Raw genomic sequence first — 16971 nt, 5'->3', positions numbered from 1 at the left:
TATTACCCCACTCTCAGGTCTGGGCCACGGGGCTGGGGGCTCTGTCGTCCAGCGGCATCTGGTCCAGGATGGGGCCAGACCCATGAAATGATGATGCCCCCACCTAAGGGTAAGGGGGCACCCACCGAGAGAGCCCCAGTAGGGCCCCCCTTCACCCCTGGGGTCAGGCACACCTCCCTGGAGAGAGTGGAGAGGCTCGGGCTGGGCTTTGAAGAGCAAACCTGAGGGCCTCCGCTGGGCAGGGGTGGGACAGGCAGAGGGACGAGCAAATCTCTGGAGCAGTCTCCACCCAGACGGGGGCAGCGAGGAGCAGCCTTCAGAGCACAGGGGCCCAGGGGGACCTACAAAGCCCACCCTCTCTGCTTCCGGCTTGGGAGGCAGCCTGAGTTTGGGAGACAGAATCAACTTCTTCACTGGGAGAGGGGGATGGAGGCAAGATAGGGGCCGGGGAACCCCGTACTGGGGGGTGGATGGGTCAGCCCCAGGGTGAGGGCGTCCTGGGGGCGGGGAGTTGGAAGTGGGCGGGGCTGGTGGACAGTGGTTTGCGGTTGGGGGTGGCAGTGGACAAGCTCAGGCTGCCAGGACGGGCCAGCGCCCTGGGGGCGCGGTCGTGAGGAGGAGGCGCGAGCCCCACGGCGCCCCGCTGACACAGCCTCCACTCGGGTCCGCGTAGTTCATCCCGAGTGCGGAGTGCGGAGGCGGGCCGGGGTCTCGGGCGCCGCGTCTGGGTCTAGGCTGGGACAGAGCTGCGGGGCGGCGCTCCCCTCCCCCAGCCTTCGGCCTCCCCGGCGGCGGCCGCCGCCTCAAGTTTCCGGAGGGGCCGAAGGGCGGAAGGGGCGTCACGTGCGCGCGGCCCGGGGGCCGGTTGGTCCGCCCGCAGGGGAGGGGCCGCGCGCTACCCGGGCGGGGGCTGGGCTCGGGCCGGGGTCGGCGGCTCCGGAGAGCCCGGACGCGAAAGCCGGCAGCAGGGTGCCACGGCGGCGGCGCGGAGCCGGCTCTGCCCGCGCGGTGGCCCGGGGTGCGCGCCAGGTCGTCTCACGGATCCCGGGTCCCCGGCCCTCGAGGCGAAGCGCCCGCGGGGTCCGCGGCGGGGGCGGTGCCCGGCCAGCCATGAGCTCTCCGCAGCTCGCCCGCAAGGGCTTTTACCGCCAAGAGGTGACCAAGACGGCCTGGGAGGTGCGCGCCGTGTACCAGGACCTGCAGCCCGTGGGCTCGGGCGCCTATGGCGCCGTGTGGTGAGCACAGGCCGGGCGGGGTGGCCGGGGGCGGGGTGGCCCGGGCCTCCCGCTAAGCGGTGCGCCCCGCAGCTCGGCGGTGGACAGCCGCACGGGCGCCAAGGTGGCCATAAAGAAGCTGTACCGGCCCTTCCAGTCCGAGCTGTTCGCCAAGCGCGCCTACCGCGAGCTGCGCCTGCTCAAGCACATGCGCCATGAGAACGTGAGTCGCGCAGCCCCCAGCTCCGGGCCCGGCGTCCATCACCTCACCTCTGCTCATCTCCGTCCTCCCCCCAAATCCTGCCCCGAAGACCCGGTCCCTTCTACCCAGCCCCTGGGCTGCTCCCGTGGGTGGCGGGGCGGGCGGAGGCGAGGGGTCAGGCAGTGTCCCCGGGGGTGGGGGTCACAGTGGTGAGGGCCGAGCGCCGCCTCGTGCTAAGAGAGCTGCTTCCCCGGGGTCTAGTCCGCTCCGCCTGGGCCAGTCCCGGGAAGGACTTAGCTCTTTGGCGTCTTCCCGGAGCCGCATCTGGCTCCTCGGCCCAGGGTCTGGTCAGGGGACGGCCACTTGCCCAGGCCGAGGGGATCCTCCAGGTCTCACTCCAAACCCTGCCTCCAGCCAGGAGCCCCGAGGTGAGAGGGGACCTCAAGTGGGAGGAGCGGTTTTCCTGGAAGCGGCACTTAGCCTCTCGCGGGCATCCCCCTGCCGCCCCACCCGACCCCCCTCCTCCAGCCCCTCTCCTGACCCCACTCCGCCTCCTGAGCCTCAGCAGACCCTCAGCGTCCGGGTGCCGCCGCCTCCCTCCAGCGCTGCCTTTCACAAACCCCTTTTTCTGGAGGAAGTAGGCTCTGAGAGGCTGAGGTCCCAGTCCTGCCCCTTCTGTGCCCGCTTCAGGCCTCCTCCCCCTCCCCCCAGTCCAGGCCGCCCTCTGCGCTGCGGAGGCCCAGAAGCCTCCACCAACCTGGTGGACCCCGTTTAACTTCCGGGATTCTTGCTAAATCCTCCTCCCGATGCCCGGGCCTCACCTGCCTCCAGGCCCCTCTCTGGACGTCCCACTGTTCCCTCCTCCCGCCCGCCCACGTCTCTGGCCCTGGTGGCTGCGTTGGTCATCTAGCTGTCCCTCCACCTACTGTCCACTCTCACCTCACTCCGGTTTGTCTCCGTATAGCAGCCAGGGGACACATTCAGCATCACACCGATTTAAACTCTTCCGCCGTGGCTCCTAGGATTAAAGCAAGCCTTCAACTGGTGTCGAGGGCGTGCTTGGGTTTTCTTCGGCTTCTTTTTGGCTGCTCCCTGGCCTGGTCCTCGGCCACCTGGCCTCTCTCCCCGTATTCCTCAAGCGCTCCGAGTGTTCTGCCTCCTGCCCGGCCACCATTCGCATGACCTCTGCCAGGTGTCCCCCTGCCAGCACATCCACCTGTCCCTCCAGCCACTCTGATGTGCAGGCCTCCTGGGGTCCCTGGAGGCCCTGTCACCAGAAGCCCCAGGTGCCAGTTGTCACATTACCTGTCTGCTGTCCATCACCCCCGACCAGAGGGCTGCGGGGCCGGGTCTGGCTGTCGGTTTGGTCATAGTGCTGCCTGCCTGGACTTCTCTGGCAGAGGCATGGCCCCTGGAAGGGCCTGCTAGATACTGGCTGTCCCCACACTGTTCCTGGGTCTTCAGTGGGGATAGGAAGAGTGGGAGGAAGGGCCAAGGGGCTGGAGCTCCTTGGATGGCTGGGAGCTGACCCAGACTTGGGGCTGTCCCTCCCCCAAAGGATCCCGGCTGTCACCATCCAAAAATAGCCCTTGTTTATGGGCATGTGTGCCAGGGCAGGGTTGAGCTGCCAGTGGGCAGAGCTGGGCCCTGTGGGCAGCGGGGGGAGACCAGGACAGCTGCAGGGGCCTTTCCTGCCCAGAGCAGGGTGTGCCCTCCGCTGTATCTGTGTCCCCAGCCCACCTGGTGCTCTGGCCTCCTCCCCAGGTAATTGGGCTGCTGGATGTGTTCACACCCAATGAGACCCTGGATGATTTCACAGACTTGTGAGTGCCGGCCTGGGGCTGGCCGGGCAGAGCAGGTGGTGTCGGGTGGCTCTTGGGTGTCTGCTTCAGGTGTGGGGTTGGCAGGTGGGCCGCTTGAGGCAGGCCTTGCCTTGCAGCCTGGATGGGGGTCAGGTGCACACTGCCCACCTGCTCACCACACCACCGTCCACCCCCTGCCGCATGCCCCGGGGACCCACGGTGCTGGTACCACTGGGTGGATCTGGGCCTCCTCCTCCAGTGCTGGAGGTGTGAGCCTTGTACCTGAGCGTTTGTTAGTGGGTCCCGTGCTCTGGAAGCTTGGCGCTAAGGGTGTGGCCTGTAACTGGAGCTGCTGACCTTTGCTGGCGGGCAGGGGGGACCCAGTGCTGCCCTGCGCCTGCCCGGGTGGCCACCCCTGGCCTCACACTGCTGTTGGCCGAGAGCCAGGGGCCTGGCCCGGGAAGGGCGGGGCAGGACAGGCTCCTCGTTGCCTGACCTGGCAGAGGTCAAGGACTCATGCTGGCAGGGTGTCCTGGCGGGGTGCTAAGCATCCCTCCCTGTGTCTCCGTCCACCTGCCCAGCCTGCCCCTCTGACCCAGATGTCCTGCTGTCACACCCCTGCCCGCAGGCACTTCCCTCCTTTCTCTCGCCCCCTCCCCTGCCTATGAGCCTTGGTCTCCCAGCCCCTAGGCCACCCTTCAGGAGTCCCCAAAGCACAGTCCGACCTGCCTGGCATCGCAGGGCCCGGTGGGTGGTCGGAGGGTAGAGCCCAGTGCAGTGCTGTGGGAGGTGGGGACCGGGTGCTGCGGGGTGACAGGGTCTTCCAGGGCCTGAGCCCAGGCCCACGGGCGTGACCCCGGCTGTCTGGCCCCTCCCTGACCCCGCAGTTACCTGGTGATGCCGTTCATGGGCACCGACCTGGGGAAGCTCATGAAGCACGAGAAGCTGAGTGAGGACCGGATCCAGTTCCTCGTCTACCAGATGCTCAAGGGGCTGAAGGTGGGGACATGGGGGGGCCGCCAGAGTGGGTGGGGTCCCCCTAGGCGGGGCCGGGGCTCCGACGTTCCTGCGCACTGACCGCTGCTGACCCCTCTGTGTCCCCACAGTACATCCACGCTGCTGGCATCATCCACAGGGTGAGTCCTGGCCACGGTGGGCGCGTCCCCTGGCTGTGGGCGCGCGAGGGGCTCCACCTTTGGAGCTTCCTGTCTCACCCGCGAGGGGGCACCCTGCCTGCACACAGCCTGGGGGCTGTGCACCTCCACCCTTCCTGGAAGGGCTGCGGGGTGCCCTGGCCTAGCCCCATGCTCGCACATTCAGTAGCTGCCCGGGCCCGGGCGCTTGCGCCCTGGCGGGCGGGGCTGCACGGCCACCTTTCTTCTGTTCCCAGGACCTGAAGCCTGGCAACCTGGCCGTGAACGAGGACTGTGAGCTGAAGGTGTGTGTGGGGTTGGGGGCTCGGGGCCCCCCCAACACCTGCCCATCGGCCCGCCGGCCCCTTGGCCCTCAGGCCTGGAGGTGGACTGGCCCAGGCCCAGGCGGAGGGACAGACCACAGCCATCCAGGCAGTGGCCGAGCAGCTGATGGGCAGATGGGCCCTGGGGAGGCACTGGGTGAGGTGGCACGGGGCACACTCCCATACCTGCTTGAGGGGAAGGGCGGGTGGTGTCCCCAGCTCCCCGTACCTGAGCCAGGGCAGGGCTGAGCAGGCCTTCCCAAAATCGCTGGCTAGGGCCCGGCGGTTCGCAGGGAGTGGAGGAGCAGGGGCAGGAGAGCCCCCTGGAGTGCCTGTTCGAAGGGTCAGGGGCAGGCATGGTCGGTTGGGCTGGGTGCACTGGCTGTGGGGAGGAACCCACAGGGAGGCTTAGGGGTACCTGGCTGCGACCTCGGGCCCCAGAGGGTTGGCACGAGGCCCCGGTGTGCCCAGTCCCCTTGGGGTCTTCTGGACCACGGCTGGCCCACCCACTCCCCAGGGACTGCTTTGCCCCACCTTCTGATTCTGGCTGTAGATCCTGGACTTTGGCCTGGCCCGGCAGGCAGATAGCGAGATGACTGGATACGTGGTGACCCGGTGGTACCGGGCGCCTGAGGTCATCTTGAATTGGATGCACTACACACAGACGGGTGAGGAGCTGCCCGGAGATGCGGCCCCGCGGCACCAGCTTCCTAGCCCGCCCCTGCCCGAGCTGCTCTGCGGGGAGGCTGCTGAGCTGGGCCGGGGCTGGGCAGGGCGTGGTAGGCTCGATGGCTCCCGGGCCCATGCCCCCCTCCACTGCCCCCACTCCCGCGTCTGTGTGTGCCCCCCTCCCCAGCCCACAGGGCCCTGATGGAGGGGCTTCTGTCTCAGTGGACATCTGGTCAGTGGGCTGCATCATGGCTGAGATGATCACAGGGAAGACGCTCTTCAAAGGCAGCGACCGTATCCTACACCTGGAGCCGGGTGCGGGGGAGGCTTGCCCTACACCTGCGGGGAGCAGGCCAGGCACACTGCCCAGGCTGGGTGGGTAGGTGAGCTCTGCTCTCTGGCCCTGCACTGTGCTCCTGACCTCAGCCAAGACCTAGACCAGCTGAAGGAGATCATGAAGGTGACGGGGACGCCTCCCCCTGAGTTTGTGCAGAGGCTGCAGAGTGCCGAGGTCAGTCGGGAGCCGGGCGTGAGCTGGAGGCCTGGGTCTGGGCCTGGGGGCCGGCGCCTCACCCTTTCTTCCCACACAGGCTCAGAACTACATGAAGGGCCTCCCTGAGCTACAGAAAAAGGATTTTGCCTCCATCCTGACCAACGCGAGCCCTCTGGGTAGGGTGGGACCGCGGTGGGCATGGGGTCAGTGACATGGGTACTGGGGCCTGGGACCCTCCCCTCGGCCTGGCCTGATCCGCCCTTCCCCCAGCCGTGAACCTCCTGGAGAAAATGCTGGTGCTGGATGCGGAGCGGCGGGTGACGGCGGCCAAGGCGCTGACCCACCCCTACTTCGAGTCGCTGCACGACACAGAGGACGAGCCCAAGGCCCAAAAGTACGATGAATCCTTTGATGACGTGGACCGCATGCTGGACGAGTGGAAGCGTGAGTGGGGGGCTCTGGGCAGGGCCTGTGGCTGGACCCCACCAGCCCCGTGCAGGTGGCCAGGGCTCAGAGTCCTGGGTCCCCCCACCCTGGGATGCAGGTTAGGTGAGGAACACAGTGGAGGTCGGGGCAGCTGGGCTTCCGGGCCAAGGCCACCTGAGCACTTGGCCTCTCCCAGCCCCCAGGCCTGCCAGCGTGCCTCCGCATGTCTAGGCCAGAGGCCAGGCTACCCCGGAGGCCCTCAGCACCCACTCCCCCAGGCCTCTGCTCATACCTCTTGAATCTTCTGGCCTGTGTGCCCCTTTCAGGACCCCTCCTACCTAGACAGCTACACTCCCCTCTCGTCCTGCCAGCAGGATCAGGTCCACTCCAGGCAGCCCATAGCACCTCCCCCTTCCTCACTACCCCTCGCCCGTCCCCTCTAGCCCCACTGAGCACTTCAGACCTCCCTTTACCTGTGCTCTGCATCTCCAGGCTTTGCATTGGCCTGGAGACCAAGGGCCCCTCTCTTCATCTCTGAGGGCTCCCAGCACCTGCTCAGCCTGAGGCTGGGCTCGGACGCCTGCCCAGCCCCCGGGCCTCCCTCTGCTGGGGCCCTGACGTCCCATGCTGGAACGGGCCCTGTCTAGCTCCACTCCGGCACGGCAGGCGTCTTCTCTCGGTGGCTGCGGGACCCGCCTGGGGGAGCAGGGACGTCTGAGGGCAGCAGTTAGCGCCGACGGAGCTGTGGCACTGGTCGCCACTGTCCTAGACCCCGTCCTGGCTGTGCCTCAGACCTGGGGCCGCGGTCCTGGATGTGGGGGATAGGGGTGGGGCTGGACGGGTTGTGCTTCTCAAACCACATTCTTCAGGGTCATCGGGGAGCCCCAGCAGGGGCTCTGCCCTTATCCGTGCTGGGTTTTGTGCTTGTAAGTTCTCTGTTGCTAGAAAGATAACAAGAAAACCGAAAACCATGGGCCACAGGATCCTCTCTGCGGTCTCCGCCACAAACTGTAGTGAGAGCTTTTGCTTTTACTATAGACCATGGTGGACACGTGGTCTGTTTGTGGTTGAGCCCCTGGTCAGGAATGCAAACTCATCACCTCCTGTTTCCCCGGGAAAAGCCAGCTTTACAGCAAGGACCTCTCCACACAAACCTTCCCTGTGTGGATGGGCCCCCGCACCAGGGTTAGATGAGGGCCTGGGAGGCACCCCACGGGGTAGGAATACAAGTGTGCCGTGTGCTGTGCAAACCACACAGACCACCTGCTCTAAAGGCACAGTCCTTCCTGAACTGGGCTTGTGGAGTACCAGTGGTCCCCCAAACGGGCGTTCCCGTGGCCAGGTGAGCGTGGGCACCCTGGGGTAGGTGGTGCGGAACTGTCCTTTTGCAGGCTGCTCAGAGGGGAGGCGGAGCAGCACCCCTCTTCCTTTGGGACGGCTTGCTTTGGGCATGGTGCAGGGGACATGAGCACTGGTGAGGAAGCTGGATGCTGCAGGTGGTTGGTGGGAATTCCACACTCGTTTATAAATTTATTTATTTATTTATGTATTTCTGGCTGCATTGGGTCTTCGTTGTTGGGTCTTAGTTGCTGCGCGTGGGCTTTCTCTAGTTGCGGCGAGCGGGGGCTACTCTTCGTTGCAGTGCGAGGGCTTCTCATTGCAGAGCTTGGGCTCTAGGCGCGTGGGCTTCAGTAGTTGTGGCACGTGGGCTCAGTAGTTGTGGCTCACGGGCTCTAGAGCGCAGGCTCAATAGTTGTGGCGCATGGGCTTAGTTGCTCCGCAGCATGTGGGATCTTCCCGGACCAGCGGTCAAACCCATGTCCCCTGCGTTGGCAGGCGGATTCTCAACCACTGCGCCACCAGGGAAGTCCCCACACTCGTTTAAACCTTTATAGATGTTCTGGATCCAGAAGCTGGGGTGTGCCCTGGTGGGACCCTGAGCAACTCCACTCAAGTGAACACATTGGTTTACATTCCTCAGATGTCCTCTCTTCACTGAGGCATGCTGTGGAGCCAAGGCCACCCTAGGGGCCGTGGGTGTGGGTTACAGGAGCCCTGTGAGGGTGGACAGTCCCTGTGGATGGACACAGGTGGACTTGCACATGTGGGACAAAGGAGCCCACCTGGTGCCTGAACCCCAGCGGTGATCTCTGACCCTGTTATTTTGGGGGGCGGGTGGGCCCCCTAGTTCAGTGACTAACAGCCTGTGCTCTGGGCCTCCTCTCTCCGCCCCCACCCCAAGTGGAATCTCATGGGACTTATCGCTGGTCCCCGCGAGCACCAATGAGCTAGGCCCAGTGCTTCGTCTTGGTCACTGGTGTCCCTCCTTGGTGCGCACTGTGGAGCTGTCTTAACAGGTGATGGGCCCCTTCTCCCATGACTCTGTCCCTCTCACCCTGCCCCAGGTGTCACATATAGAGAGGTGCTCAGCTTCAAGCCTCCCCTACAGCTGGGGGCCAAGGTCTCCAAGGAGACGGCCCTGTGAATACCCCTGGGCTCTGGGCCTGGAAGGGAGATCCTGTTTGCCACTGGGACCTTGGCTGGGGCTTGCATCCCAGGAGTCCTCTCGTTCCATGGAGCCTCTTCTGGAAGCCTGTTCCCCTGCTCTCAGACCCCACCTCAGCCTAACCTTGGAGGAGCATCTGGACTTTTTGGACAGGACGCCCCCCTGACCTGGGGCTGGGCTCTGACCCCCTGAGCAGTGGTCCCCTCCCCCAGGGTGCAGCAGAAGCCTAAGAACCTGTGGGGTGGGATAGGGTTTGGGGTCAAAGCCTAGTCTCTGACCCTGCCTGCTCTGGACTGTGCTGAAAAGGAAGGACGGGAGGGTGCAGAGCACTGACTCAGGGACACGTCTCCTGGGGGCGTTGGTGTGGACGCTCCTGCGCCACCCCCCTTAAATGTACATTGGCCACACGGCTGGAGGAAATAAACCCTTTTGTAGCTCCCACTCTGCTTCACTTCCTGATTCCTGGGCTGGATCTCCACCTTTAGGCTTCTGTATGGAGTAAGGGGGCTGGCCTGGGAGCCTCGGCCCCGTCTTGAGCCACTGGGCCTGGGCACCTCCTCCCTCCCAGGTCACAAAGCTGGTGCCCACCTACCCCCAACCCCCCGTCCTGTGCCAGTGAGCCCCGAGTCTGGAGCCCCCCACATTAGGGCTTGGCCCTGCCCCTCTTGTGGTGTGGCCTTCCTCTAAGCTAAGACCCTGGACCCAGACCCAGGGCAGGGCCTGATGGGGGTGAGGGGGTTAGGGTCCAACTTGGGTCTCAGTCCCAGGTGCTTGGGCTCCCTGCGCTCTCCAAGGCCAGGTTCTTGGGGAGGTGGGGTCACGCTAGACACCTCCAGGCACCTCAGGTGTCTGAGACGCCTGTGCCTTAGAAGGGTGGTTTCTGTGCTCTTTTTCCTGCGCCTCCCCCGGCCATGCCCCACCGCCATTGGCGGGCCCGCGGAGCCCTCTGCCGGCCATTCGACATCTCCGAGGACTGGCAGCTGGGTCAGGGGCCACTCTAGGGCTCCTGCGCCCGCCCTTGCTTCTCTCACCTGTCCCCCGGCAGGCGCGCCCAAAGCGGGGCCAGGCCGTCACCCTTCTCCCGGCATGGGGCTCAGATGGACGCGCCCAGTTGGTCCAGCCGAATACGGTCAGACGAGTTGCCAGAGTGGATACACGCCTCCTCTGCCCAGGGGCCCTCCCGCGCCTCTGACGGAGCCCCGCCCAGGCCCTCCGCTCTCAGCGATCCAGGCGGGGCGGTCTGGCGCAGGCCCCGCCTTCGCGGCCACGTGCCCAGGACGGCCAATCAGCACGCCGTTTTCCAGCCGCCGTGATTGGCTCAGGGGCGGGCACGTCTTCCCAGAGCCCCGCAGGCCGCCGGCTACCCGCGCCAGCAGGTAGCTTGGCCAGGACGGTGGCGATCCACGCGGGGCTGCTTGCCGCGGGCAGCGAGGCCCTGTCAGGGCCTCCCTCTGCATCCATCCCACCTTGGGGATCGCCCCCGAACGGCCGGGGCGACCAGAGAACGGGACTGGGGCCCGCCCGCCCCAGGGCCCCACCTCCTAGATTTCAGGGCCCCTGCTCACGTCCCGCCTCCAAGAGACCCGCCTCCAGGGCTCCGCCTACAAGACCCGGGACCCCACCCGCGGCGGCCCCGCCTCCAAGATGCCCGCCTTCCCAGACGCCCCCCCAGGAACCGCCCCCCCATCCAAGCCCTGCCTCAAAAAGGTCCGCCCGGGCCCCGCCTCCAAGACCAGATCCCGCCCATGTCCCCGTCCCCAAAGACCCGCGGGGTCTTCAGTCCCCAGAACCTCTCCGTTTGAGGAGGGGGGCTCCCTGTTTCCTCCCGTCTTTGGCCATCTTGTTCTTGGCTGGGCCCGCGACTCTTCCTTTACTGGCCTCATTCGTTCACTCACTCATCCCTCGCCCAGACACTCCCTCTGTTGGCCTCCGCCCTGCCTCCCCCGACGCTGCGCCGCTCCTGTCCAGCTTCTCTGCCACAACCCTGACCCTCCGACTCTTCCGCTCTTCGGTCAGGGGTCTTCCTGGAGCTTAAATCGGATACTGTCACTCCCTTCTTGAGCCTTGGGGGCAGCGCTGCGCTGCGGCCGGGCTAAGCCACGACCACCGTCCCCTGTCGAGGCTCTCTCCTCCTTGTGGCCTTGCCCCTGAGGACCCTCGGCCTCGCGCTCCTTCCCGCGTAGCTCCTCCCTGAGCCCTTGCTGGGGGGCCTCGGTCAGCGCTGGGCGCAATGTGCTACTGACGCGTCTGACCCGTGGCTTGCGGGGTCAGGGTGGGCCTGGGGGAGGCTTGGGGCGGAGGGGCACGGACCCGCGTGGCTCGGCTCATAGCACGCAGGTGGGGCCGCCGTGACGGTCCGCAGGAGCCTGGGCACACTGGCCCTCCGTCCTCGCACCCGTCCCCTCCGACTTACGCAGGGGCGCCGAGGCCGGCGACCCTCTCCCGGCTCCGGCGAGAGTAGGAGGTGGAGCCGCAGCTGGAGGGAAGGGCGGCGTGGGCAGAGCCCCGAGGGGCCCAGTCTTCGGCCCGCCCCGCTGCATCGGGGCGGGGTTTGGGGCAGCCGGAGGCGGGTCCATGCCAGGTCCGAGTTGGAGGAAGCCGGAAGCCAAGCCCCGCGAGCCACCCTATCGACCCCTGCCCAGCTCTGGCGCCAGCAGGGCCTGGGGCCTCCTTCCTGTCCGGGCTCCGCGCCCGCGCCCCCGGCTGTGCTCCAGGCGTTGGGCTGCTCCCTGGGGCTGCCAAGGGGGGCGGGCAGTGCACTCACCTGCCTGTGAGTGGTAGTGTTTGGGTCCTGCCCACCCTGAGTGGCCCAGAGCGACCACGGTCAGGCCATGGGGACCGCACTTGTGTACCACGAGGACATGACAGCTGCCCGGCTGCTCTGGGACGAGTAAGTGGGACCTGGCAGAGGCAGAGACGGGGGATGAGGAGGGGCTCTGCTCTGGACTCTGAGCTCTCTGTCCATTCAGCCCCGAGTGCGAGATCGAGTGCCCGGAGCGCCTGACCACAGCCCTGGAGCGCCTGCAGCAGCGTGGCCTGGAGCAAAGGTGTCTGCGGCTGGCAGCCCGGGAGGCCTCGGAGGCGGAACTGGGCCTGGTGCACAGGTCAGACTTGGGGCGGGCCTCCTGCCCCTGAAGCCGCGGTCCAGGACCTGGGCCTGCCCCAGCCTGCTGGTGCCTGGCAAACAAGCCTCCCCCCAAAGCCTCAGTTTCACCGTTGGATGGGTGGGTGAGGGAGCAATGAGGGGGGCGGTCCCACTGGGGGTCCAGGCCCTGTTTCTCCTCCACCTGCTCCTCCAGGTGACCCTGCCTTGCCTGCCTGCCCCTTTGCAGCCCGGAGTATGTGGCCCTGTTGCAGGGGACCCAGGCCTTGGGCACCGGGGAGCTCCAGACCCTGTCTGGACAGTACGATGCCGTCTACTTCCACCCGGTGCGTGCCCTGGGGACACACCCACCCACACAGTCACACATCCGGGTACTTGTGCCTGTTCACGGGCAATGTTCCCGTGTGCCAGTGCCCTGCTGGCTGCTGCTGCGGGCACCCGGGACTGGCCTGGCCAGTTCTGCTCAGTGCTTGGTGCCCTGCAGCCTGGCACAGGACTTGGTAGAGCCTGTGAGGGGTAGTGGGCAGGGGGCTTACCTGCACCCCTGCCCTAGCAGAGTACCTTCCACTGTGCCCGGCTGGCCGCGGGGGCGGCGCTGCAGCTGGTGGATGCAGTGCTGGCGGGAGCTGTGCGCAACGGGCTCGCCCTGGTGAGGTGAGAGCTGCCCCCTCCCCTGGCCGCCCCGACCTGTGGGTGGCCCTGTGAGGACACAGGATGACCCTGACACGCCCCACACCCCACTCCCACCCCCAGGCCTCCTGGGCACCATAGCCAGAGGGCTGCCGCCAATGGATTCTGCGTGTTCAACAACGTGGCCATAGCAGCCAAACATGCCCAGCGGCAGCACGGGCTGCACAGGTTTGTGCCAGTCTGGCTGCAGGGTGAGGCCCAGGCCAGAGGAGAAGGCTGCGGAGGGGGCCTTTGAGGGACCCTACCCAGCTCCTTCCCATCCTGGGCCTGGCTCCTGGCCTGGAGGTGGGAGGCCCTGCCCTCAGTGACCCCAGAGCTGTCTGTCCCCAGGATCCTCATCGTTGACTGGGATGTGCATCATGGCCAGGGCATCCAGTATATCTTTGAGGATGACCCCAGGTAAGCTGGGGGTGGGGACAAGACCCTCCCCTGCGACCCTACTTTTCAGGACGAGCACAGCCCGGCCTGGGAAAGTCTGAGGGAGCAGACGTGGCTGTGTGCTCGGTGGGGTGGGGTTAGGCTTCTGCAAGGAGCCCTGGGGCTGAGGGGCCTGCCCTCTGGCCCCGGCTGACTGTCGCAGTGTCCTTTATTTCTCCTGGCACCGCTATGAGCACGGGCGCTTCTGGCCCTATCTCCGAGAGTCAGATGCAGACGCTGTTGGGCAGGGCCCGGGCCTTGGCTTCACTGTCAACCTGCCCTGGAACCAGGTGCTTGCCCCTCACCCCAGGCCCCCCACCCAGAGCCCCTCCCCCAGCCCACATTCCCCCCCTCCCCCGAGTGCAAGCCCAGGGCGTCGTGCCAGGATCACCCCCAGAGCCCGGGTCCCAGGGGTGAGGACCCTGCCGTCCTCCCTGGCAGGGCCAGCACTGATGCCCCTTGGCCACAGGTCGGGATGGGAAATGCTGACTACGTGGCCGCCTTCCTGCATGTGCTGCTGCCCGTGGCCTTTGAGGTGACCATGTGGGGGGTGGAGGCGGTCTCAGTGGCAGCGGGTGGGGGCGATGCGGTGCCCAGAGTGGAACAGAGCCCCTGGGGTGAGGAGGATCTCTCTGGAGGGGCCTCCCCTCCGCCTCAGCTCCAGCTTCTTTTCTGCCTCTCCCCACCGGGCCCTGCCTGCAGTTCAACCCTGAGCTGGTCCTAGTCTCCGCGGGATTTGACTCAGCCATCGGGGATCCCGAGGTGAGGGCCTGGCCTGGCTGGGGAGGGCTTCTGGAGTCCTGGGGCCAGATCCTCATCACACCTGGCTCTGGTTGCAGGGGCAGATGCAGGCCACGCCAGAGTGCTTTGCCCACCTCACGCAGCTGCTGCAGATGCTGGCTGGTGGCCGGGTCTGCGCTGTGCTGGAGGTGATTGTGGCGAGCTGGGAGGGTGCATGGGCCGGAGGCTGAGAGGTGGTTGGAGGGGTCCTGCCTCGTGGGGCAGGGCGTCCTGCGTGGGACCCAGACACCCCTGCCCTTCGTGTCTCTGCCCCCTCCTCATCCCAGGGTGGCTACCACCTGGAGTCACTCTCGCAGTCCGTGTGCATGATGGTGCAAGCGCTGCTGGGAGACCCTGCCCCGCCCCTGTCGGGGCCCATGGTGCCGCATGCCAGGTGCAAGGGGCAGGACGGAGGAGGGTGGGAAGGGCCAGGGGTGGGAGGCCAGGCCTCACTGATCCTGCTTCTCCTCGCAGCGCCCTGGAGTCCATCGAGAGTGTCCGGGTAGCCCAGGCCCCTCACTGGATGAGCCTCCAGCAGCAAGGTCAGCGTGGCCTGGGTCGGGATGGTGCCTCAGGCTCTCATGCAGTGGCTGTGACACTGAATCACCCCCTAGGTGTGGCCCCTGTACTGAGTCCCAGCCCCCGCTCCCCAGAGGGGAGGCCCTCGCCTCTGCTGCTGCCTGGGGGGCCCGAATTCAAGGCAGCAGCGACCCAGGACGTGGCTGCCCTGAGCTCCCTCCTGGACCAGCTGCGCCTCAATCCCACGCCCCCTGTACGCACAGCTGTTGCCTTGACTGCGCCAGATGCTGCCCTGGCCCTGCCCTCTGATGTCCTCTGTGAGGAGGGGTCAGCCCCACAGGAAGAGACGCAGGCCTGGGCCAGGTGGGCAGGGTGGGCCTGGGGAGAAGGCCGGGACCATGTCTGCACATGTGCCTGTGTGACTCATCTGTGGTCTGTGTGTCATTTTGTGTCCTCGTGTCCTTCTGGTTTGTCCACCACAGGCCACATGAGGCCCTGGCCCAGGACAGGGCCCTCACTGCACTCGGGAAGGTCCTGTACCTCTTGGACAGGATCCTGGATGGGCAGGTAGGGGCACCGGGGAGGGGCTGGGGGGTGGCCATGGAGTCAGGGGCAGGGCCCAGGACCTGCCTGCGACAGGTGGCCTGTCCAGGGGAGGTCTGGGTGGTACAGAACCATGTGGACATGAGCATTGCCTTGTGCCTTGTGCCCAGGACCCTTTCCAAAACAGCCCCCAGGGACAGGGTTCAGGAACACCCCCCTCAGTTCCCTCAACGAAATGCTCTTTGGCAGACAAGTGAAGGGGATGATTTATAGTTTTATGCATCTTATTTTCAGAAATGGAGCAATTTGACCTCAGAGTGCACAGGTGACAGCCATGTAGACACGGGCCAAAAGAAGGGACAGATGGGTCTGTTTATGTGGTTTGGGAGTTACCCTCTACACCTGTTATCCACTCCACAGGTGAGCAGTGGCATTGCAGTCACCCCAGCCTCTGCTGCAGCTGCCACCCTGGATGTGGCCATTCGGTGTGGCCTGTCCCACGGAGCCCAGAGGTAAGCCTCACATGGCTGGTCTGAGGCTACGAGGCAGGGCCCATGGGCACCCCCTGCCCTGGCTGGCCACGTGGCAATGGCTCTGGGAATGGGCTCCAGGCGGGGTGAGTGCAGCTTATCCAGGAGCCAACTCTTCCTCCAGGCTGCTTTGTCTGGCTGTGGGACAGCTGGATCGGCCCCCAGATCTCACGGATGATGGGTATGACTCTCAGGTCATGTGTATGTCCGGTTCTGCAAGTAGGTGGGTGGGCACATCACCCTGGATCCCCAGGGGTGACAGGTGGGTGGGGCGTTCCGCAGCTGGAGTTTGGCAGAAGGGCCCCTGGGAGCAATGCCAGGAGGGTCTCCAGCACAGAGGGTCAGCGGTCTTAGCATCCCTGCCCCCTGAGCTGTCCTTCTTCTGTCCGGGCTCTGGACAGTGGGCGGCATCTCACACACAAGCTCATGTATCCATATGCTTGCTCTCCCCTGGAAGGAGGAATCTATGGCTGAATATTGGGGGCAAGGAGGCAGCTGCCCTGTCCATGTTCCACGTCTCTGTGCCACTGCCAGGGGTGAGTGGTGGTGTCACAGGGCAGGGCAGCTGCTGCTCACTGGCGTCGGCATGAGGGCCAGACCCCTGGCCTTCACCTGCCCTTCCTGGGGGGACTGTGGGTGTGTCTGCCCACCTGAGATTGGGAAGTGGGGTGGCCTGAGCCAGCTGGAGGGGTGTTCCCTGGATGAGGGGTTGGGCTATGCTGCTGTCCCTCCCATAGACGACTGGAGGGTTTCTGAGCTGTGTCCTGGCCCTGGTGCTGCCCCTGGCCTACAGCTTCCAGCCTGACCTGGTGCTGGTGGCGCTGGGGCCCGCCCATGGCCTGCGGGACCCCCAAGCTGCACTCCTGGCTGCGCTGCTTCGGGGCCCAGCAGGGGGCCGAGTCTTGGTCCTTGTGGATGAGGTGAGTTGGGCAGGGTGGACCTGCTGTGGGGTGGGAGGTGAGGAGAAACCAGCAACTCACTGCTTCCACCTCTGCTGCTGACTCAGGAATCCACACCCCAGCTCGCGGTGGTCCTGGCCAGGGTGTTGCATGGAGAGGCAGCCCCTAGCCTGGGTCCCTTCTCCATGGCCTCCCCAGAGGAAGTGCAGGCCCTGATGCAGCTGAGAGGGCAGCTGGAGCCACGGTGGAAGATGCTGCAGGTGGCCACTGAGGCTGGGGGGCCAGGCTCAGGCTGAATGCTTGGGGCCTTGGGCGACAGCTGCCTTAGAGCTCTGTGGCGGGACGGGCTCACGTCCTGGGGAGTGGGGTGCTGCCCTGAACCAGCTCATAGCCGCGTCAAGCAGTTGTGCACCTCTTCCCAGCTCCTCCTTGAGTGCTGTGACCTGGTAGCTTGAAATCGGCCAGGGTGGGAGTATTTACACCCCGGAAAAGACACCACCAACTAGTCCCCCAAGAGCCTGTTGTTAACCATTCACCAGCACACTTCTGCGCGAGGCCTCTTTCCTGAGGGTTAGGCTACGGGGCTGCCCGGGACACTGGCTCAGGGGCGCTGTATCCCCCGCCCCAGCGCAGACTCCCCCCTCCGGCCACCCGCCTCTGCACGGATGGCCCCTCCCTCGCTCCCTCCCCGCCCAATCAGTAAACGTCGGTTAAGCGAAAGT

At 65.9% G+C, this 16971-nt stretch overlaps 2 protein-coding genes across 15 annotated transcripts; both read left to right on the top strand.

Moving 5' to 3' along the window:
* The first annotated feature begins 532 nt into the window (after positions 1-532).
* On the top strand, positions 533-9209 carry MAPK12 (mitogen-activated protein kinase 12). 3 transcript variants are annotated; one of them, XM_036865314.1, is made up of 12 exons: positions 533-1235; positions 1308-1437; positions 3181-3239; positions 4106-4217; positions 4325-4354; positions 4609-4656; positions 5228-5342; positions 5566-5637; positions 5781-5854; positions 5934-6012; positions 6107-6280; positions 6755-7876. In XM_036865314.1, the coding sequence occupies exons 1-12, from the start codon at positions 1111-1113 to the stop codon at positions 6907-6909; spliced, it is 1173 nt and encodes a 390-aa protein (XP_036721209.1). In that variant the 5' UTR covers positions 533-1110; the 3' UTR covers positions 6910-7876. The 3 variants fall into 3 exon arrangements, with proteins under 3 accessions (XP_036721209.1, XP_036721208.1, XP_036721210.1); XM_036865313.1 differs by having other exon boundaries at positions 534-1235; positions 5775-5854; positions 6755-7875; XM_036865315.1 differs by lacking the exon at positions 6755-7876 and adding an exon at positions 8668-9209 and having other exon boundaries at positions 539-1235; positions 5775-5854.
* A 1851-nt stretch (positions 9210-11060) lies between these two features.
* On the top strand, positions 11061-16970 carry HDAC10 (histone deacetylase 10). 12 transcript variants are annotated; one of them, XM_036865142.1, is made up of 19 exons: positions 11063-11658; positions 11738-11872; positions 12101-12197; positions 12428-12525; positions 12625-12729; positions 12892-12960; positions 13142-13268; positions 13448-13513; positions 13681-13740; positions 13818-13907; positions 14046-14152; positions 14233-14300; positions 14412-14640; positions 14760-14844; positions 15241-15332; positions 15475-15573; positions 15808-15886; positions 16088-16270; positions 16357-16970. In XM_036865142.1, the coding sequence occupies exons 1-19, from the start codon at positions 11600-11602 to the stop codon at positions 16543-16545; spliced, it is 2037 nt and encodes a 678-aa protein (XP_036721037.1). In that variant the 5' UTR covers positions 11063-11599; the 3' UTR covers positions 16546-16970. The 12 variants fall into 12 exon arrangements, 11 of the variants coding, with proteins under 11 accessions (XP_036721043.1, XP_036721042.1, XP_036721036.1 ...); XM_036865146.1 differs by having other exon boundaries at positions 11064-11658; positions 14541-14640; XM_036865140.1 differs by having other exon boundaries at positions 11064-11658; positions 14373-14640.
* The last annotated feature ends 1 nt before the right edge of the window (position 16971 follows it).

Source organism: Balaenoptera musculus, chromosome 10 (assembly GCF_009873245.2).
Source record: "Balaenoptera musculus isolate JJ_BM4_2016_0621 chromosome 10, mBalMus1.pri.v3, whole genome shotgun sequence".
NCBI lineage: Eukaryota > Metazoa > Chordata > Mammalia > Artiodactyla > Balaenopteridae > Balaenoptera > Balaenoptera musculus.
The sequence above is the reverse complement of the archived record's forward strand: the minus strand, read 5'-3'. Positions and strand labels throughout refer to the sequence as shown.

Excerpts from the sequence above, each read along its gene's own strand:
- MAPK12 (XM_036865313.1), top strand. The coding sequence starts at position 1,111 with ATGAGCTCTCCGCAGCTCGCCCGCAAGGGCTTTTACCGCCAAGAGGTG. Across the intron at positions 4,657-5,227 it reads ACGAGGACTGTGAGCTGAAG|ATCCTGGACTTTGGCCTGGC; the intron begins GTGTGTGTGGGG and ends TTCTGGCTGTAG. Across the intron at positions 5,855-5,933 it reads AGAGGCTGCAGAGTGCCGAG|GCTCAGAACTACATGAAGGG; the intron begins GTCAGTCGGGAG and ends CTTCCCACACAG.
- HDAC10 (XM_036865137.1), top strand. The coding sequence starts at position 11,600 with ATGGGGACCGCACTTGTGTACCACGAGGACATGACAGCTGCCCGGCTG. Across the intron at positions 13,269-13,447 it reads TCAACCTGCCCTGGAACCAG|GTCGGGATGGGAAATGCTGA; the intron begins GTGCTTGCCCCT and ends CCTTGGCCACAG. Across the intron at positions 13,908-14,045 it reads GGGTCTGCGCTGTGCTGGAG|GGTGGCTACCACCTGGAGTC; the intron begins GTGATTGTGGCG and ends TCCTCATCCCAG.